The 22,376-nt window shown below is 50.6% G+C and overlaps 1 protein-coding gene across 1 annotated transcript in view; it reads left to right on the plus strand.

Annotated features, from left to right (window-relative positions):
• Window positions 1–576: 576 nt before the first annotated feature.
• The window catches only part of erg (ETS transcription factor ERG), a 33,842-nt gene continuing 12,042 nt past the window's right edge, over window positions 577–22,376 (plus strand). Inside the window, exons 1-2 of the mRNA XM_067257778.1 lie at window positions 577–639; window positions 6,749–6,966. Coding sequence (XP_067113879.1) covers window positions 622–639; window positions 6,749–6,966 — 236 coding nt within the window. The 5' untranslated portion in view covers window positions 577–621. The remainder of the gene's footprint in view (window positions 640–6,748; window positions 6,967–22,376) is intronic.

The raw sequence follows: 22,376 nt of genomic DNA on the forward strand, positions 1-22,376 counted from the left end.
CCATCACACATCTGCATCCTGTCACCGGTTTTAGTGTACAAGTGTGATACACACACACACACACACCTGCATTGAAGTGCACCCTGGTGTGCATGCTTCAGCAAACACATGTTGTTGCACACTTTCATAGAGAAACCCACACACTCCTAAGGTTTTGCAAGTCTGTGCTCACACAAACATAAGATAAGATATACCTTTATTTGTCCCACAATGGGGAAATTCGGGATACACACACACACACAAACACAATGACATTTTGCACCTGTCTCATGTCTCAATGGAGACCCTACTGTTAGAGTAGTCTTCTTGGTAACCCCCACCTCCATCTAAAACTTACCCCCTCCTTAAAATCTTCTAACACACATCATCAAAAATAACAGCATTGTTTTTTGCCCTTCTTATCTCCTCACTCCCAAATATCCTGTTTCTTCGAGTTGCGGCGGCCAGAACCAATAGAAACCTCTTCCTGCTATTGGCTGACTTTACTTCCCAACGTTAGCACAATCTCATCCGCTCCAAACAACGCTTAGTGGAACCTCATCTAGCTTGCTGTTCAGATTTTTTTTTAACTTGAATTCACGTCAGTGAGTTTTTGCCAGGACTCAAAGGTCCTGATCAAAAATGGCCAGCACCATCAAGGTGAGTCAATTTGATTGTGCTTTCACTGATTATTATTAATATTTTGTACATTTTGAATACATGATTTTATGCATCGTCTTTAGTTTACTCTGAAACTCAAATTAAACAGGCTAAGGGAAACACCCTTTTGCCATAGCGGTGAGACAATATTTTGTTTTTCTCCTTTGCAAATTTCCTTTTTCCTATTCGAATTGGTCTGCATAGATTCCCCAAATTTCATGGTATTGACCTGATCTGGGAGTGAGGTGATTTGAATGGGTTATCTCATCCACAAAACAACAATTGAAAGAGTGACATAAATAATTAATAACTGAAAACATACTTACAAATATAGAAATTTCTATAAAAAAAGAAGAAAACTATCAAATAACTGCAAGTAAGAATGGTTATAGGACAACTTTCGTTTTCCTTCATAGTTCTAATTGTCATACGATATGAAGAAATGCTATATTAATTGCATACAAAAGTCATTTAGCGGACGTAGATTTTCTGGTTATGTATTGTTTTTGTGTAATTATTAAAACAAAAATAAAATATTCTCTACAATGCTTGATTTATACTTTACAAGAGCTTTCAAACCAACTTGCTATGCAAATCTTGTGATGAAAGGAGCATTGTTCCCAGAATAATGGACTGAAGTGGTTTAGCACATTTTTACTCCCTCTCAAACTGGTACAGTAGGTCAGGGATAACCAGTCACCTGGCAACTTAACTGAACATGGCGCTCTTAAAAAGATTATCCCACCATGCCAGTGAGAAAATGTTGTCAGGGGTAACACAAAGATGTTTTGCAGCCAGTCTGACCTCTTTGTGAACACAAAAAACAATGCCAAGATGACATAATCAGCTGTCCTACAAATCAATAGATGTAAACACCAAAGTTTGTGAGCAGAAACCAAATGTTTAGAGAGAGAGAAGCCCACTTCTTTGTGAACCGAGATACTGTTGCGTTGAGAGTTGAGATCTCAGGGAGAAAAGGAGAGTAACCGCTGTTTATACTGTATACTTTACCCCTTGAATGTCTTTATATGAAAATGTGGAGACCCTAACTAACCCTCATCTTTAAAACTTTTCTTAGTAGAAATTCTAGCAAAAACAAGATTTGTGACTCTTCTATTCATCAGCATGCAATGCCAGTAAACGTTTGTACCTTTTGAAGAATCCAAGGCTTGCACTACCAAGCTATAGGAAAAAAACAGCTTGTTGTCATCTTTTGGAAAGTGCAATAGTGAAGTTCATGTGGAAAGTACTGTCTAGTTCCTCTGTCACAACAGTCCTGCTTAGTTGCACAATGGTTTCACTGGTGTTTAACATTGAGATTGAAACATGTCAACGGTCAATTATCAGAAAGTAAGGATTTGGTTTAGTACATTTACATTTTAGTCATTTAGCAGACGCTCTTATCCAGAGCGACTTACAGTAAGTACAGGGACATTCCCCCCGAGGCAAGTAGGGTAGAGTGCCTTGCCCAAGGACACAACGTCATTTGACACGGCCGGGAATCGACCCAGCAACCTTCTGATTACTAGCCCGATTCCCTAACCGCTCGGCCACATGACTCCCTAGTAAGTACTGTCCTGGTTACGAAATGTTTGTAATGTGAAGAACATAGTCTGGCCTCTACATACTGTATATCTTGACGACATGTTCCTTGAACTCCTGCAAAGTCAAGAGAAATGGGAAAGTTGTTCTCCAACAAATGTTTTGGAAAGGTCAGGATTTGCACTCTACAAAAGCATGCATAATTAAGTGTAATGGCTTGACTTGTATAAACACTAGGGTCATCCCATGGTATGTGGTTGTGGCTTTTTGTGTGTCAGTTTGTGGCCAGTATTTTTTTATTTCAGAACCTTAAAGCGCACTTTTGCCATATTTTGCCATTAGCCGCTCCAAGTTTCACCCTGAGCTAGTTTCACACATCATGAGTTTTCCGTACCACACATGACAGCATAACACACGCTACTGCCAAACCAAGACCCTGACAATGATTCATTGTTTGCTTGCTGCAGAGACACCCACTCACTATTGTGTCCGATTTCAAAACAATGAATTTGTGTGTGCCGACATAACTTTTTATCCAGTTTGTTAATAATATGAAGCTTTAGGATTAAGTACTTTTTGCTATACTGAAGAGACATACATCTCTGTCAGTTCCTAGTGTGACATCCATTTGTCCTGTCGTCTAACCACCTGGAAAATAATGAGTTGAATGATTGGTGGAATCAGGGAGGGGGCTGCTAAAACAACATCCAGAATGGATGCCCCCGATGAGCCATAGGCTGCGCCATTGACGTTACTAGGCGGTTTACTACCCAATGTGCTGTCCTTTTATACATGGATGAGTGTGCTTCCCTAGCTCTTGATTTTTTCTCCTGCCTTTCCTCCCTTTTCATTTTCCTTTCCTCGTGCTTAACATCCCTTTCTTTCTCCAATTCGCTCTTTCTCTCACTCTACAGTGCCCACCCCTATTCTCATTTACTCCCTCTTGTTTCTCTTTTTTTGTGCTCTCATCTTTCTTGTATCTTTCTCTCAACTTTCGGACTTTTTCTTTCTATTTTCTATGTCTCTCTCCCTCCATTTCCCTTTTGCCTGGCTATTCCATTGGCTCTCTGCAGTTGCAATCCGGAGGCCGATGGACAAGTGCTTCCTTTTGTCCGCCCCCTCCATCTCCGATATCCCTCACTATCTGGAACTTTCAATGCAGGAAATGCTGAGAGAGGGGCTGCTTCCTGTCTACAGATCCACAGTTCATCAGCATCTCTTCAGTGTGGTAGCCTGCAACTGCTTCGTGTGAATAGCTACAGTATCTTTCAGTGGCATAGATTTGGAACTGCCAGAGTTGCTGATACTGAATTATGAGTTACACAGAGACACTGTAGCTATCCTGTGGTTAATTATCTTTTTTGCCCCAATTTTGTGTGGTAAACCTTTCTATTCTTAGAAGGCTAGAGCGCAGTGTGACAGCATCTCCTTTGTGGAAAAATCTTTTAGTAAATGTATATATAATATGTATAATGTATATATCAGTATATATGGCCAACATTTGAACTAAGATTTTGAAAGGATTGAAAATGCTATATTGAATAAGATTTTGAAAAGAATTACCACCAACATGTTTGGCAGGATCATCCAGAAGAATATAATTCTGATTGTTGTTAAATGTCATTTACACAACATTATATTAGGTGAAATTAACAGTGCACCATACCACTTTTCCACGATAAAAGCTCAATATTTATAGTGGCAATTCCCAATAAGAGCCTAATGGTGGCCAAGGGTTTTTATTTGAGTAAGCTGCCCTCTGGTCAATAGTTCATTTTCCTTCCCAGAAAGCTATTGAGCTGCCTGCTTAGTAGTGTCAGTTAGCTCTTCGCTAAAACACAGAGTGCTAACTTTGACTAAGGACCACCCTTCACGTGTGTTCTCCATGTCTTATCCTCCCAAGGAATGGGTGTCAAGTAGAACTTTGCCTTGCTCCTCTCTCCATAATTCTGTGTTTGTTTTTTTTGGCAGTGACGCCAAAGCTTGTGAAACAATCTTTCACTTTTCCTCAGCAAAGAATAATGGGCCGTAGAGGAATTCTCAATTCTGGGCAACGTTGTTGACTTGGCCAGACCTTTCTTGTTGTCCCAACTAATTTATTTAAAAACCATACATTATTATTTTTGCTTCTTTTTTATCATGGTGTTGATGGAATATCTTAATCTCTTCACAAAAGGAACGCAGCATGTTGTCTCGAATCTAAGGTTTTGTTTTGGGTTTATTTTATATTCAATTCATGACCTTCCCCAACATTTTCCATAAAGATTATCACCTAGCCACAATAGGCTACACTGGATACACATAGATTCCAAGCAATTCCCAACAATGGTTTTAATCAACATCACTATCAATGATCTACATAGCAATTGGTTCTCGGCTTTATGGCTTTTTCTATAGGATCAAAGTTCAGGAAGTGTGGAGCTGTCTGGCCCTCCATTAGCCGTGAGTGGATATTTTTTTCTTTTGTTTGGGCTGGACAACCAAAAGCTGCATGTGCTCCTAGTTTCACTAGGATCATCAGGGATTTGAACTAGTCTCTTTTCTCCTCAGTCTTCATCCATCCCTCTTGAGCTTCCTCTTTTGTGTTTCTGGATCTAAACATATCAGTTTTTCTCGTATTGCGTTCCCTCCCTTTCTTCTTCCCTCTGTCAGGTGAGGGTAATGTGGTTTGCAGCTGAGACACTGTATCAGGGAGGACCAGGACCCCACCACATTAATCTGGTTTCCAACACCGTTTCCTTTTCCTCCTAACTGATTTGAGGTCAGGCTCTTGACCTGCCTCCAGATCAGGGCGGTTCACTCACACCAATACGCTTCAGAGGCACTCCTACTACTTACAAATGTGTGTGTGTCTGTGTGTTTGTGTCTGTCACAGACTGAAAGAGAGAGAGGTGAGGAACAAGGAGAGAGTGGCTTTGAGAGACAACTATGGTTGTTTTTTCTAGAGAGAGAGCAAGAGAGGAGAGAGGGACATGAGAGGGATATAAGAAGGGGCAGGGCAGTTGAAGACATGTAAAATATCCAGTTTTAGCTTGGTTGTGTTTGACAAGGTTGTGACCTGAACCGTATGCTTCACAAAACTAAACAACACTGCGAACAAAACTGTTTGTTGTGAGGTTTGTGGGAAAAGGTGTGCATGCGTCATAGACAGTAGTTTTGTTACTTCACAGTTGAATTCCAGAAAGGAATTTGAAATCAACTCCTCCTGAGCTTAAAAAAAAACACACTTTCTTTCTAAGTATTCAGCCACATGTTTTTACCATGTGAGATGGTGATCTTTCTTAGAAGCCGTGCAATCTCACGCTGTGTGTTTGAGAAGTCAGACCTTTAGAACAGTGTGGTTTTAGGGAGGATATCCAGAGATGAGATAACCCCCTTATCAGCATGGTTATGGTCTCTGCTGTGGTCTTCTTACATCAGCTTTAACTACCCTCTTGACCATATTTAAGTAAAAATATATGGTTGAGTCCTAGCATTCAAATCTAAAGCAATACAATGCGGAATTACATAAAAATGTATTTACTGTAACTTTTTTTTTTACTAGAAAAGGTTATTCTTTATTTTACTATATCTAACGGGTGTGAACCTGTGAAACTCACTCCTCAGGTATGTAACAGGCCACCCGCGTCAATGAATAGCTAGCTTTTCTTTGGCGTATCTGATAGTGGTCGCGCTTGGCAAGTCAGAGGTCGTGAGTTCGAGCCCAGCGAGTGACGAATGACGCCTTGTTGTGACAGAGCGTGGCTACATCTGTTACATACCGTCACATTGGTGCCGTGACCCGGATTCACAAGGTTAGCGTCAGCTAACCACCGGAGTGAATTTCAGAAGGGTGAATGTAACGGGTGTGAACCTGTGAAACTCACTCCTCAGGTATGTAACAGGCCACCCGTGTCAACGAATAGCTAGCTTTTCTTTGGCGTAGCTGGTAGTGGTCGTGCTTGGCAGAGGTTGTGCGTTCGAGCCCAGCGAGTGGCGAACGACACCTTGTTGTGACGGAGCATGGCTACGTCTGTTACGTCTGTTACCGTCACACATACATACACATAATTCTAAAGAACATAAAATTATTAAAACTATTGCAAAAACAATGTCAGTATACACTTGGCCACAGAGTAAGAATAAGGGGACCCCCTCAATTTCAGACCATGAATATATAAACCTGAAAAAGGTTCCTCCCTGACTGGTAGGCGGCAAAGTCAGCCTTGAGATGCCAGGATATGTCTATTGTCTTGTGGGGAAGAAAGCCTGCAGGATTAACTGAATGCCTTTGCTTCTTGGTGGTTCCCCGGTGTTAGCATATGGTAGCTAAATTAGCAAGTTTTTGTCGTGTTTGCCAGTTTAAATTTAGTGTTTGCTCAGATTTGTGGCTTTCAGATGAATATTTACACCAATAATAACATACAGTACATGAATGGTAGAGGGGGAAAAAATAGTTTGGAATGTTCACAACAAGCATTGTACCAAAGTATATGACAGACTGGACTTTACACTCTTTTAGAAGACATTTGTTTATATTTTCATATTTTGTTGTTTAAATGTTTTTTCCCCCCCACACTTTGCACAGGAAGCGTTGTCGGTGGTGAGTGAAGACCAGTCACTGTTCGAGTGTGCTTTCGGAACTTCCCAGCATCCCAAGACGGAGATGACGGCGTCTTCGGCCAGCGATTACGGCCAGGCAGCCAAGATGAGCCCTCGGGTAAACCAGCAGGACTGGCTGTCCCAGCCCCCTGCTCGTGTCACCATCAAGATGGAGTGCAACAGTGGCCAGCTCAACGGAAACAGGTGAGGGGGTGGACAAACTAGTGCACTTGTCATTTACAGTAACAGTTGTTTCTTTTCGATCTTATTTGTTGTTGTGTCTTAACACAATCTCTTGTTTTGTTATCAGAGGATAGTAATGAGGCTTTTTGGTTACGATAACACTAAAGGTAGAACCTTAGTAAATCTCTGGAATTGTGGCACTGATGCATTTCCATGCACTAAAATAACGTATTTCAACAAAGGCTACACTTATGACATTGTTTCAAGGATAGCCTGCCTGGTTGTCCACTGCCCTGTACACTAGACCCCAAAGCCATTTGTTTTGAGAATAATGGCTGGCTGATGAAGTTATTGGCTGGCTAGCCAGCTCAGCCAAAACCTAAATGGCTGCTGCAGCCGCCAAAATGTTAATAGCTACAAATGGCTGAAGCTGCCACTTCATGTCTACAGAGGTGTATGTTATACTGATTTACTAGATTTCAATATTTCCAAGTTCTAAAAGAGTACAAAAATATCGATAAAACACTAGTCCTGACTCAACGACAAACGGCATTCTAGTCCTGACAAAACGGCATTCTTACTTCCAAAAACTCAAGATCTAACAACAGTCTAAGTATCCAACGTAGTAATTAGGAAAGTATGTGAGAACAACACAATTACCTTTTCTAGTTTTCTAGCCATTTCAGCTCAGCGTGAGAGAAAAATGCATTGCTTCTTTTACTGTCTATGTCTATGGTCATCACTATCGGAAAACACGCAATTTTAATTGGTCATCAATTCACTGTGAGTCCTGTGTATCATAGCAACGAGCACGAGACTGTGGCGAATCCGGTGTGCAAAATTGATTTAGTTTATCATTTATTTTTCGTGTGTGTATGTCTATGTGATAGATATAATTATTGTTTGATGCAAATAATTTCAGCTGGCACAGCCAAAGAATATCAGATGGCGGCTAAATTTGGCTTACAAAATTATTAGCTGGCTTTGGCTGAAACTCAAATGGCGGCGCTTGGCGGCGGCTTCGGGGTCTACTGTACACTACACATCTGTTTGGACAGGGGAATCCAACTATAGCAACATGATATGATATGTCTGAGGAACATACTTGCCTCAACGGAGAAGGCTTGCTAGTAAACGGAGGGTGTGTTCCAGGGAGACTCCCTCCCCGAGGGGACAGAGAGCTGCAGCCAGGGTGCTGCAGCCCAGGGTCTACTGCTGGGCTTGTGTACTGCAGGCAGGCGGCATGCTGGCAACGGTTTCCTGTCCATTGTCTGGCATTTCTATGAATGCTGCTTCAAAACAGGTCGGTCCGCTGCAGGCTGCAACGCAAACCTACCAGTGTAAACATTTTCTAATAAACACTGCAGACAGGGTGGATGGTTTTAGCCCAGTTAAGGGTGGGGGGCATTACACCCCAAGGCCGCTCATCACTCGTCAGTGACACAGCCTGGGACAGCGGAGTGCCTACACCGCCAAACCAAGTCAGGGCCTGACTAGAGGAGAAAAGGGAGCAGAGGGGCCTGACTAGAGGAGAGGAGGGAGCAGAGGGGCCTGACTAGAGCATAGGAGGGAGCAAAGGTGCCTGACTAGAGGAGAGAAGTGAGCAGAGGGGCCTGACTAGAGGAGAGAAGTGAGCAGAGGGGCCTGACTGAGGAGAGAAGTGAGCAGAGGGGCCTGACTAGAGGAGAGGAGGGAAAAGAGGGGCCTGAATAGAGGAGAGGAGGGAGCAGAGGGGCCTGACTACAGGAGAGGAGGGAGCAGAGGGGCCTGACTAGAGGAGAGGCGGGAAAAGAGGGGCCTGAATAGAGGAGAGAAGGAAGCAGATGGGCCTGACTAGAGGAGAGGAGGGAGCAGAGGGGCCTGACTAGAGGAGAGGAGTGAGCAGAGGAGCCTGACTAGAGGAGAGGAGGGAGCAGAGGGGACTGACTAGAGGAGAGAATGGATTAGAGGGGCCTGACTAGAGGAGAGGAGGGCGCAGAGGGGCCTGACTACAGGAGAGAATGGATTATAGGGGCCTGACTAGAGGAGAGGAGGGAGCAGAGGGGCCTGACTAGAAGAGAGGAGTGAGCAGAGGGCCCTGACTACAGGAGAGGAGGGAGCAGAGGGGCCTGACTAGAGGAGAGGAGGGAGCAGAGGGGCCTGAATAGAGGAGAGAAGGGAGCAGATGGGCCTGAATAGAGGAGAGGAGGGAGCAGAGGGGCCTGACTAGAGGAGAGGAGGGAGCAGAGGGGCCTGACTAGAGGAGAGGAGGGTGCAGAGGGTCCTGAATAGAGGAGAGGAGGGAGCAGAGGGGCCTGACTAGAGGAGAGGAGGGAAAAGAGGGGCCTGAATAGAGGAGAGGAGGGAGCAGAAAGGCCTGACTAGAGGAGATAAGTGCAGCAGAGGGGCCTGACTAGAGGAGAGGAGGGAGAAGAGGGGCCTGACTAGAGATGAGGAGGGAGCAGAGGGGCCTGACTACAGGAGAGGAGGGAGCAGAGGGGCCTGACTAGAGGAGAGGCGGGAAAAGAGGGGCCTGAATAGAGGAGAGAAGGAAGCAGATGGGCCTGACTAGAGGAGAGGAGGGAGCAGAGGGGCCTGACTAGAGGAGAGAATGGATTAGAGGGGCCTGACTAGAGGAGAGGAGGGCGCAGAGGGGCCTGACTACAGGAGAGAATGGATTATAGGGGCCTGACTAGAGGAGAGGAGGGAGCAGAGGGGCCTGACTAGAGGAGAGGAGGGAGCAGAGGGGCCTGAATAGAGGAGAGAAGGGAGCAGAGGGGCCTGACTAGAGGAGATAAGTGAGCAGAGGGGCCTGACTAGAGGAGAGGAGTGAGCAGAGGAGCCTGACTAGAGGAGAGGAGGGAGCAGAGGGGCCTGACTAGAGGAGAGTAGCGAAAAGAGTGGCCTGACTAGAGGAGAGGAGGGAAAAGAGGGACCTGACTAGAGGAGAGTAGCGAAAAGAGGGGCCTGACTAGAGGAGAGGAGGGAAAAGAGGGGCCTGACTAGAGGAGGGCGCAGAGGGGCCTGACTAGATAAGAGAAGTGAGCAGAGGGGCCTGACTAGAGGAGAGAAGGAAGCAGAGGGGCCTGACTAGAGGAGAGGAGGGAGCAGAGGGGTCTGACTAGAGGAGGGCGCAGAGGGGCCTGACTAGATAAGAGAAGTGAGCAGAGGGGCCTGACTAGAGGAGGGGAGGGAGCAGAGGGGCCTGACTAGAAGAGAGGAGTGAGCAGAGGGCCCTGACTACAGGAGAGGAGGGAGCAGAGGGGCCTGACTAGAGGAGAGGAGGGAGCAGAGGGGCCTGAATAGAGGAGAGAAGGGAGCAGAGGGGCCTGACTAGAGGAGATAAGTGAGCAGAGGGGCCTGACTAGAGGAGAGGAGGGAGCAGAGGGGCCTGACTACAGGAGAGGAGGGAGCAGAGGGGCCTGACTAGAGGAGAGGCGGGAAAAGAGGGGCCTGAATAGAGGAGAGAAGGAAGCAGATGGGCCTGACTAGAGGAGAGGAGGGAGCAGAGGGGCCTGACTAGAGGAGAGGAGTGAGCAGAGGAGCCTGACTAGAGGAGAGGAGGGAGCAGAGGGGCCTGACTAGAGGAGAGAATGGATTAGAGGGGCCTGACTAGAGGAGAGGAGGGCGCAGAGGGGCCTGACTACAGGAGAGAATGGATTATAGGGGCCTGACTAGAGGAGAGGAGGGAGCAGAGGGGCCTGACTAGAAGAGAGGAGTGAGCAGAGGGCCCTGACTACAGGAGAGGAGGGAGCAGAGGGGCCTGACTAGAGGAGAGGAAGGAGCAGAGGGGCCTGAATAGAGGAGAGAAGGGAGCAGAGGGGCCTGACTAGAGGAGATAAGTGAGCAGAGGGGCCTGACTAGAGGAGAGGAGTGAGCAGAGGAGCCTGACTAGAGGAGAGGAGGGAGCAGAGGGGCCTGACTAGAGGAGAGTAGCGAAAAGAGTGGCCTGACTAGAGGAGAGGAGGGAAAAGAGGGACCTGACTAGAGGAGAGTAGCGAAAAGAGGGGCCTGACTAGAGGAGAGGAGGGAAAAGAGGGGCCTGACTAGAGGAGGGCGCAGAGGGGCCTGACTAGATAAGAGAAGTGAGCAGAGGGGCCTGACTAGAGGAGAGAAGGAAGCAGAGGGGCCTGACTAGAGGAGAGGAGGGAGCAGAGGGGTCTGACTAGAGGAGGGCGCAGAGGGGCCTGACTAGATAAGAGAAGTGAGCAGAGGGGCCTGACTAGAGGAGAGAAGTGAGCAGATGGGCCTGACTAGAGGAGAGGAGGGCGCAGAGGGGCCTGACTAGAGGAGAGGAGGAAGCAGAGGGGCCTGACTAGAGGAAAGGAGGGAGCAGAGGGGCCTGACTAGAGGAGATAAGTGAGCAGAGGGGCCTGACTAGAGGAGAGGAGTGAGCAGAGGAGCCTGACTAGAGGAGAGGAGGGAGCAGAGGGGCCTGACTAGAGGAGAGTAGCGAAAAGAGGGGCCTGACTAGAGGAGAAGAGGGAGCAGAGGGGCCTGACTAGAGGAGAGAAGGAAGCAGAGGGGTCTGACTAGAGGAGAGAAGGGAGCAGAGGGGTCTGACTAGAGGAGAGGTGGGAGCAGAGGGGCCTGACTAGAGGAGAGGAGGGAGCAGAAGGGCCTGACTAGAGGAGGGCGCAGAGGGGCCTGACTAGATAAGAGAAGTGAGCAGAGGGGCCTGACTAGAGGAGAGAAGTGAGCAGATGGGCCTGACTAGAGGAGAGGAGGGCGCAGAGGGGCCTGACTAGAGGAGAGGAGGAAGCAGAGGGGCCTGACTAGAGGAAAGGAGGGAGCAGAGGGGCCTGACTAGAGTAGGGACTAGAGTAGGGACTAGAGTAGGGAGTCAGGTGGCTGAGCGGTTAGAGAATCGGGCTAGTAATCAGAAGGTCGCTGGTTCGATTCTTGGCTGTGTCAAATGACGTTGTGTCCTTGGGCAAGGCACTTCACCCTACTTGCCTCGGGGGGAATGTCCCTGTACTTACTGTAAGTCGCTCTGGATAAGAGCGTCTGCTAAATGACTACATGTAAACATGTAAATGGAGTAGATAAGTGAGCAGAGGGGCCTGACTAGAGGAGAGAGCAGAGGGGCCTGACTAGAGGAGAGGAGGGAGCAGAGGGGCCTGACTAGAGGAGAGGAGGGAGCAGAAGGGCCTGACGAGAGGAGGGCGCAGAGGGGCCTGACTAGATAAGAGAAGTGAGCAGAGGGGCCTGACTAGAGGAGAGAAGTGAGCAGATGGGCCTGACTAGAGGAGAGGAGGGCGCAGAGGGGCCTGACTACAGGAGAGAATGGATTATAGGGGCCTGACTAGAGGAGAGGAGGGAGCAGAGGGGCCTGACTAGAAGAGAGGAGTGAGCAGAGGGCCCTGACTACAGGAGAGGAGGGAGCAGAGGGGCCTGACTAGAGGAGAGAAGTGAGCAGAGGGGCCTGACTGAGGAGAGAAGTGAGCAGAGGGGCCTGACTAGAGGAGAGGAGGGAAAAGAGGGGCCTGAATAGAGGAGAGAAGGGAGCAGATGGGCCTGAATAGAGGAGAGGAGGGAGCAGAGGGGCCTGACTAGAGGAGAGGAGGGAGCAGAGGGGCCTGACTAGAGGAGAGGAGGGTGCAGAGGGTCCTGAATAGAGGAGAGGAGGGAAAAGAGGGGCCTGAATAGAGGAGAGGAGGGAGCAGAAAGGCCTGACTAGAGGAGATAAGTGCAGCAGAGGGGCCTGACTAGAGGAGAGGAGGGAGAAGAGGGGCCTGACTACAGGAGAGGAGGGAGCAGAGGGGCCTGACTAGAGGAGAGAAGTGAGCAGAGGGGCCTGACTGAGGAGAGAAGTGAGCTGACCTGACTAGAGGAGAGGCGGGAAAAGAGGGGCCTGAATAGAGGAGAGAAGGAAGCAGATGGGCCTGACTAGAGGAGAGGCGGGAAAAGAGGGGCCTGAATAGAGGAGAGAAGGAAGCAGATGGGCCTGACTAGAGGAGAGGAGGGAGCAGAGGGGCCTGACTAGAGGAGAGGAGTGAGCAGAGGAGCCTGACTAGAGGAGAGGAGGGAGCAGAGGGGCCTGACTAGAGGAGAGAATGGATTAGAGGGGCCTGACTAGAGGAGAGGAGGGCGCAGAGGGGCCTGACTACAGGAGAGAATGGATTATAGGGGCCTGACTAGAGGAGAGGAGGGAGCAGAGGGGCCTGACTAGAAGAGAGGAGTGAGCAGAGGGCCCTGACTACAGGAGAGGAGGGAGCAGAGGGGCCTGACTAGAGGAGAGGAGGGAGCAGAGGGGCCTGAATAGAGGAGAGAAGGGAGCAGAGGGGCCTGACTAGAGGAGAGTAGCGAAAAGAGTGGCCTGACTAGAGGAGAGGAGGGAAAAGAGGGACCTGACTAGAGGAGAGTAGCGAAAAGAGGGGCCTGACTAGAGGAGAGGAGGGAAAAGAGGGGCCTGACTAGAGGAGGGCGCAGAGGGGCCTGACTAGATAAGAGAAGTGAGCAGAGGGGCCTGACTAGAGGAGAGAAGGAAGCAGAGGGGCCTGACTAGAGGAGAGGAGGGAGCAGAGGGGTCTGACTAGAGGAGGGCGCAGAGGGGCCTGACTAGATAAGAGAAGTGAGCAGAGGGGCCTGACTAGAGGAGAGGAGGGAGCAGAGGGGCCTGACTAGAAGAGAGGAGTGAGCAGAGGGCCCTGACTACAGGAGAGGAGGGAGCAGAGGGGCCTGACTAGAGGAGAGGAGGGAGCAGAGGGGCCTGAATAGAGGAGAGAAGGGAGCAGAGGGGCCTGACTAGAGGAGATAAGTGAGCAGAGGGGCCTGACTAGAGGAGAGGAGGGAGCAGAGGGGCCTGACTACAGGAGAGGAGGGAGCAGAGGGGCCTGACTAGAGGAGAGGCGGGAAAAGAGGGGCCTGAATAGAGGAGAGAAGGAAGCAGATGGGCCTGACTAGAGGAGAGGAGGGAGCAGAGGGGCCTGACTAGAGGAGAGGAGTGAGCAGAGGAGCCTGACTAGAGGAGAGGAGGGAGCAGAGGGGACTGACTAGAGGAGAGAATGGATTAGAGGGGCCTGACTAGAGGAGAGGAGGGCGCAGAGGGGCCTGACTACAGGAGAGAATGGATTATAGGGGCCTGACTAGAGGAGAGGAGGGAGCAGAGGGGCCTGACTAGAAGAGAGGAGTGAGCAGAGGGCCCTGACTACAGGAGAGGAGGGAGCAGAGGGGCCTGACTAGAGGAGAGGAGGGAGCAGAGGGGCCTGAATAGAGGAGAGAAGGGAGCAGAGGGGCCTGACTAGAGGAGATAAGTGAGCAGAGGGGCCTGACTAGAGGAGAGGAGTGAGCAGAGGAGCCTGACTAGAGGAGAGGAGGGAGCAGAGGGGCCTGACTAGAGGAGAGTAGCGAAAAGAGTGGCCTGACTAGAGGAGAGGAGGGAAAAGAGGGACCTGACTAGAGGAGAGTAGCGAAAAGAGGGGCCTGACTAGAGGAGAGGAGGGAAAAGAGGGGCCTGACTAGAGGAGGGCGCAGAGGGGCCTGACTAGATAAGAGAAGTGAGCAGAGGGGCCTGACTAGAGGAGAGAAGGAAGCAGAGGGGCCTGACTAGAGGAGAGGAGGGAGCAGAGGGGTCTGACTAGAGGAGGGCGCAGAGGGGCCTGACTAGATAAGAGAAGTGAGCAGAGGGGCCTGACTAGAGGAGAGAAGTGAGCAGATGGGCCTGACTAGAGGAGAGGAGGGCGCAGAGGGGCCTGACTAGAGGAGAGGAGGAAGCAGAGGGGCCTGACTAGAGGAAAGGAGGGAGCAGAGGGGCCTGACTAGAGGAGATAAGTGAGCAGAGGGGCCTGACTAGAGGAGAGTAGCGAAAAGAGGGGCCTGACTAGAGGAGAAGAGGGAGCAGAGGGGCCTGACTAGAGGAGAGAAGGAAGCAGAGGGGTCTGACTAGAGGAGAGAAGGGAGCAGAGGGGTCTGACTAGAGGAGAGGTGGGAGCAGAGGGGCCTGACTAGAGGAGAGGAGGGAGCAGAAGGGCCTGACTAGAGGAGGGCGCAGAGGGGCCTGACTAGATAAGAGAAGTGAGCAGAGGGGCCTGACTAGAGGAGATAAGTGAGCAGATGGGCCTGACTAGAGGAGAGGAGGGCGCAGAGGGGCCTGACTAGAGGAGAGGAGGAAGCAGAGGGGTTAGAGAATCGGGCTAGTAATCAGAAGGTCGCTGGTTCGATTCTTGGCTGTGTCAAATGACGTTGTGTCCTTGGGCAAGGCACTTCACCCTACTTGCCTCGGGGGGAATGTCCCTGTACTTACTGTAAGTCGCTCTGGATAAGAGCGTCTGCTAAATGACTACATGTAAACATGTAAATGGAGTAGATAAGTGAGCAGAGGGGCCTGACTAGAGTAGAGGAGAGAGCAGAGGGGCCTGACTAGAGGAGAGGAGGGAGCAGAGGGGCCTGACTAGAGGAGAGGAGGGAGCAGAAGGGCCTGACGAGAGGAGGGCGCAGAGGGGCCTGACTAGATAAGAGAAGTGAGCAGAGGGGCCTGACTAGAGGAGAGAAGTGAGCAGATGGGCCTGACTAGAGGAGAGGAGGGCGCAGAGGGGCCTGACTAGAGGAGAGGAGGAAGCAGAGGGGCCTGACTAGAGGAAAGGAGGGAGCAGAGGGGCCTGACTAGAGTAGATAAGTGAGCAGAGGGGCCTGACTAGAGGAGAAGAGGGAGCAGAGGGGCCTGACTAGAGGAGAGAAGGAAGCAGAGGGGTCTGACTAGAGGAGAGAAGGGAGCAGAGGGGTCTGACTAGAGGAGAGGTGGGAGCAGAGGGGCCTGACTAGAGGAGAGGAGGGAGCAGAAGGGCCTGACTAGAGGAGGGCGCAGAGGGGCCTGACTAGATAAGAGAAGTGAGCAGAGGGGCCTGACTAGAGGAGAGAAGTGAGCAGATGGGCCTGACTAGAGGAGAGGAGGGCGCAGAGGGGCCTGACTAGAGGAGAGGAGGAAGCAGAGGGGCCTGACTAGAGGAAAGGAGGGAGCAGAGGGGCCTGACTAGAGTAGATAAGTGAGCAGAGGGGCCTGACTAGAGGAGAGGAGAGAGCAGAGGGGCCTGACTAGAGGAGAGGAGGGAGCAGAGGGGCCTGACTAGAGGAGAGGAGGGAGCAGAAGGGCCTGACGAGAGGAGGGCGCAGAGGGGCCTGACTAGATAAGAGAAGTGAGCAGAGGGGCCTGACTAGAGCAGAGAAGTGAGCAGATGGGCCTGACTAGAGGAGAGGAGGGCGCAGAGGGGCCTGACTAGAGGAGAGGAGGGAGCAGAGGGGCCTGACTAGAGGAGAGTAGCGAAAAGAGGGGCCTGACTAGAGGAGAGGAGGGAAAAGAGCGGCCTGACTAGAGGAGAGAAGTGAGCAGATGGGCCTGACTAGAGGAGAGGAGGGCGCAGAGGGGCCTGACTAGAGGAGAGGAGGAAGCAGAGGGGCCTGACTAGAGGAGATAAGTGAGCAGAGGGGCCTGACTAGAGGAGAGGAGTGAGCAGAGGAGCCTGACTAGAGGAGAGGAGGGAGCAGAGGGGCCTGACTAGAGGAGAGTAGCGAAAAGAGGGGCCTGACTAGAGGAGAAGAGGGAGCAGAGGGGCCTGACTAGAGGAGAGAAGGAAGCACAGGGGTCTGACTAGAGGAGAGAAGGGAGCAGAGGGGTCTGACTAGAGGAGAGGTGGGAGCAGAGGGGCCTGACTAGAGGAGAGGAGGGAGCAGAAGGGCCTGACTAGAGGAGAGGTGGGAGCAGAGGGGCCTGACTAGATAAGAGAAGTGAGCAGAGGGGCCTGACTAGAGGAGAGAAGTGAGCAGATGGGCCTGACTAGAGGAGAGGAGGGCGCAGAGGGGCCTGACTAGAGGAGAGGAGGAAGCAGAGGGGCCTGACTAGAGGAAAGGAGGGAGCAGAGGGGCCTGACTAGAGTAGATAAGTGAGCAGAGGGGCCTGACTAGAGGAGAGGAGAGAGCAGAGGGGCCTGACTAGAGGAGAGGAGGGAGCAGAGGGGCCTGACTAGAGGAGAGGAGGGAGCAGAAGGGCCTGACGAGAGGAGGGCGCAGAGGGGCCTGACTAGATAAGAGAAGTGAGCAGAGGGGCCTGACTAGAGGAGAGAAGTGAGCAGATGGGCCTGACTAGAGGAGAGGAGGGCGCAGAGGGGCCTGACTAGAGGAGAGGAGGGAGCAGAGGGGCCTGACTAGAGTAGATAAGTGAGCAGAGGGGCCTGACTAGAGGAGAGGAGAGAGCAGAGGGGCCTGACTAGAGGAGAGGAGGGAGCAGAGGGGCCTGACTAGAGGAGAGGAGGGAGCAGAAGGGCCTGACGAGAGGAGGGCGCAGAGGGGCCTGACTAGATAAGAAAAGTGAGCAGAGGGGCCTGACTAGAGCAGAGAAGTGAGCAGATGGGCCTGACTAGAGGAGAGGAGGGCGCAGAGGGGCCTGACTAGAGGAGAGGAGGGAGCAGAGGGGCCTGACTAGAGGAGAGGAGGGAGCAGAGGGGCCTGACTAGAGGAGAGTAGCGAAAAGAGGGGCCTGACTAGAGGAGAGGAGGGAAAAGAGCGGCCTGACTAGAGGAGAGAAGTGAGCAGATGGGCCTGACTAGAGGAGAGGAGGGCGCAGAGGGGCCTGACTAGAGGAGAGGAGGAAGCAGAGGGGCCTGACTAGAGGAGATAAGTGAGCAGAGGGGCCTGACTAGAGGAGAGGAGTGAGCAGAGGAGCCTGACTAGAGGAGAGGAGGGAGCAGAGGGGCCTGACTAGAGGAGAGTAGCGAAAAGAGGGGCCTGACTAGAGGAGAAGAGGGAGCAGAGGGGCCTGACTAGAGGAGAGAAGGAAGCACAGGGGTCTGACTAGAGGAGAGAAGGGAGCAGAGGGGTCTGACTAGAGGAGAGGTGGGAGCAGAGGGGCCTGACTAGAGGAGAGGAGGGAGCAGAAGGGCCTGACTAGAGGAGAGGTGGGAGCAGAGGGGCCTGACTAGATAAGAGAAGTGAGCAGAGGGGCCTGACTAGAGGAGAGAAGTGAGCAGATGGGCCTGACTAGAGGAGAGGAGGGCGCAGAGGGGCCTGACTAGAGGAGAGGAGGAAGCAGAGGGGCCTGACTAGAGGAAAGGAGGGAGCAGAGGGGCCTGACTAGAGTAGATAAGTGAGCAGAGGGGCCTGACTAGAGGAGAGGAGAGAGCAGAGGGGCCTGACTAGAGGAGAGGAGGGAGCAGAGGGGCCTGACTAGAGGAGAGGAGGGAGCAGAAGGGCCTGACGAGAGGAGGGCGCAGAGGGGCCTGACTAGATAAGAGAAGTGAGCAGAGGGGCCTGACTAGAGGAGAGAAGTGAGCAGATGGGCCTGACTAGAGGAGAGGAGGGCGCAGAGGGGCCTGACTAGAGGAGAGGAGGGAGCAGAGGGGCCTGACTAGAGGAGAGGAGGGAGCAGAGGGGCCTGACTAGAGGAGAGGAGGGAGCAGAGGAGCCTGACTAGAGGAGAGGAGAGAGCAAAGGGGCCTGACTAGAGGAGAGTAGCGAAAAGAGGGGCCTGACTAGAGGAGAGGAGGGAAAAGAGCGGCCTGACTAGAGGAGAGAAGGGAGCAGAGGGGGGGAAACGATGGGAAAGTTTGTCTGACTGCTGACTGAGATCCCCGCCACCACATACACACACACAGGCCCAAGTCGGCAACACTCAGCCAATGGCTATCTGCTGCTGTTGGAATCCCCTAACTCAAAACAGATGTACTTCTGCCCCCCCACCCCCCCCAGCCCCCAAGTCTCGTCGCACAGGTCATATTAATGACGCATCTCGCACACTCTCCAAAGGCCCCACCACCACACCAGCCCTCAGCCGTCCTCCACACACACACTCCCCTTCTTCCATCTTTGCAGCAGGCCTCTCTCCACAGGCACCCAGGGAGTGGGTCTAATTTATCTGGCAGTGAGACACTGGGAAAGATTGTTCCAATTAGTGACGAGTCAGGGAGCAAGAGAAAGATTTACAAGGGAGATCAACACTCAGACAGGACTGCTGCTCCTGCTCAGTCCCTTCCCCCCTCCCCCCTCAACCCACCCCCTAGTTCTCCCCCATTCTCTGGAGCTACTATAGGATGGCCAATGCACTGCCAAATAGAAGTATGCGAGGTTCGAGGACAGAGAGTGATCTGAGGGCTGCAGGTGTTTTGATGCACAGGGCATGTGTGTTTGTATGTACATGTGTGTATGTGTGTGTGTGTGTGTGTGTGTGTGTATGTGTACTATAGGGGTTTAAATATTAGCCAAACAACCAAAACTATTCCCCTACGGTTTAAAGGAAGAGGGAAACTGAACAGTATATTAACATCAGAATGGGTTGTATTCGCCATGAAAGTTTGCACAGACAAGGAATTTGCTTTGGCAGGAAGGTGCAAACATTAAACATATAGGAATCTAAAATTTAAATATGAGGACTAAGTATACTAAGGGTACATAACTAGCAATACTAAGTGGAATTAGATTAAAATAAACTATACAATAAAATATAAAATAAAACATGAACCAAATGATGCCAATAACAATGAAATTACAGTTATTTGACTCTATGGGTTCAATCAGAGCAAGAATGATCAAAGTAAAGTTAAATGAAATATATATTTAATAACATTGCAAATGAATGAGATCAATTACAAGGCAAACATTAATAAGTGAACCCTCACATACTGTACCTTGATTATTGTAAATCAGAGAGAGAAAGAGTAAGAGGTGAGCAAGGAGTAGGAGCCAGAGCTGAGGAGAAGCCCTCAGGAGATGAAGAATCAGACCACATCTTGACCCTTACTTATATGACTAGCAATGGGTTAGGGTTACACAATGAGGTGTGAGACCCATCAAGCACAGACTCCGTCCTGCAACTCCAGATTTTTGCATATGAGAGGTGGGCAGGGTGAAACCCAGCCTTACAGTACGATGTATGGTGAATGTTCAGCCTGCATACAGTAGATCTGTCACTGTGTGTGTGTATAATATCTGGGGAACCCGAATTCAACCCAAATTTTTCTCTCGGAAATCAATCCCCCAACTCTCCAGAATAGATCTTCCTTCAGATTATGTTACATGCCCCAGCTTTCTTTCTCCTCTTGTGGAGTTATGGTTTAAGGTTTTGAACCAGGAGGTATATGAAGGGAAGGGGCGGGTGATGGAATGTATTGTGCAGTATGTTGATGTGAGGGCAAGGTTGGGTCCTGGGGTGTTGAACTCTCATTATCTGGATATAATGGGTGAGCAGAGGGTGTGGATCCCTGCCCAGAAACCACAGTGTGATCCACTGCAGACCCAAACTCACAGCCAGACCTTACATGAGTGGTAGGCAAGGTTGTAATAGGAAGTGGGCCCTAGAGCCTTGGTTCATGGCAGATAAATTATCCTCAGCCAAGGCTGGAGAACAATGAACAATGTTAGCTTGGAGTCACGGGCTGAGGCAACGTTTGCCTGCTCTCCAGAATTCTTTACTTTGTCTCTCTTTCTCTCTCTCTGTCCCTGTTCGTTGGTCTGTCACACAAATAGCGGTTAGGTATTGAAAAAATGTTTGCATCACATGCTCCTTTGAGTGTGAACTCAACACATTTCTCAATAATAGATAACATCCACAGACTTGTGATATGTTTTTCAAAAGGAACATATGGCAACATGGCTAGTTTCCACACTCAAACGTATAACAGATACTTTGAAATTAGTGCTTGGAAAGCTGCAACAGTATGATCTTCTGCCCAAACTGTTAACCTCAATCAAGCATAGATTGATCACAGAAAGACATTCTGGTCCTTTCCCTCTCCATTTGGGAAATATATAAAACCAAACTCTTGAGATTAAACATATTTCATTTATAAATTGTTCAATAGTACTGGCACGTTAAGTAATTTTATATCCATCCATCCATCATCTTCCGCTTGTCCGGGGGTCAGGTCGCGGGGGCAGCAACCTAAGCAGGGAGGCCCAGACTTTCCTCTCCCCGGCCACTTCCACCAGCTCTTCCTGGGGGACGCCGAGGCGTTCCCAGGCCAGCCGAGAGACATAGTCCCTCCAGCGTGTCCTGGGTCTTCCCCGGGGCCTCTTCCCAGTGGGACGTGCCCAGAACACCTCACCAGGGAGGCGTCCAGGATGCATCCTTATCAGATGCCCGGGCCACCTCAACTGGCCCCTCTCGACGCGGAGGAGCAGCGGTTCTACTCTGAGCCCCTCCCGGATGACCGAGCTTCTCACCCTATCTCTAAGGGAGAGCCCGGACACCCTGCGGAGAAAACTCATTTCGGCCGCTTGTATTCGCGATCTTGTTCTTTCGGTCACTACCCACATTTCGTGACCATAGGTGAGGGTAGGAACGTAGACCGACTGGTAAATAGAGAGCTTCGCCTTTCGACTCAGCTCCTTCTTCACCACGACGCACCGATGCAGAGCCTGCATCCCTGCGGACGCCGCACCGATCCGCCTGTCGATCTCGCGCTCCATCCTTCCCTCACTCATGAACAAGACCCCGAGATACTTAACTCCTACGCTTGGGACAAGATCTCCTCCCCGACCCGGAGATTGCACTCCACCTTTTTCCGGTCGATAACCATGGCCTCAGATTTGGAGGTGCTGATTCCCATCCCAGCCGCTTCGCATTCGGTTGCGAACCGCTCCAGTGAGAGCTGGAAGGGGATCACACTCCTCAGCCTCCCTGGGAAAGTCTATTCAGGGGTACTAGAGAGGAGGGTCCGTCGGATTGTCGGACCTCGGATTCAGGAGGAGCAATGTGGTTTTCGTCCTGGCCGTGGAACTGTGGACCAGCTCTATACCCTCGGCAGGGTTCTGGAGGGTGCATGGGAGTTCGCCCAACCAGTGTACACATGCTTTGTGGATTTGGAAAAGGCGTTCGACCGTGTCCCTCGGGGGCTCATGTGGGGGGTGCTCCGGGAGTACGGGGTACCGGACTCCCTGATCGGGGCTGTTCGGTCCCTGTACGACCGGTGCCAGAGTTTGGTCCGCATTGCCGGTAGTAAGTCAAACTTGTTCCCGGTGAGGGTTGGACTCCGCCAGGGCTGCCCTTTGTCACCGATTCTGTTCATAACTTATATGGACAGAATTTCTAGGCGCAGCCAGGGCGTTGAGGGGGTCCGGTTTGGTGACCTCAGGATCGGGTCGCTGCTTTTTGCGGATGATGTGGTCCTGTTGGCTTCATCGGGCCGTGACCTCCAGTAATTTTATATCATTTTTATATTCATTTTAACCTGAAAAAGGTTGGTTTTCAATATGGCCAAAAGATAAGTGATGGGGCTTAACTTAAAAGTAATAAAGAGTACAACCTTCTTCTTCCTGTACATATTTCATGTTTTGGCCTAGTTTGGCATCAAGGTTTCTTTTGCAATAGCTTGAAACTTTACTCTCATGCACAATAGTTTGATTGCACTTCAATTCTAGCTCAAATTGTCAAACGTTGGAGCATTCCGTGGGATCTTTAACATGTATGTCATCTCTGACCCTTAACTCAACCTTAACACACTGTTCTAATACCCTAATTGATTACG

This window comes from Osmerus mordax, chromosome 19, assembly GCF_038355195.1.
Source record: "Osmerus mordax isolate fOsmMor3 chromosome 19, fOsmMor3.pri, whole genome shotgun sequence".
Lineage (NCBI taxonomy): Eukaryota > Metazoa > Chordata > Actinopteri > Osmeriformes > Osmeridae > Osmerus > Osmerus mordax.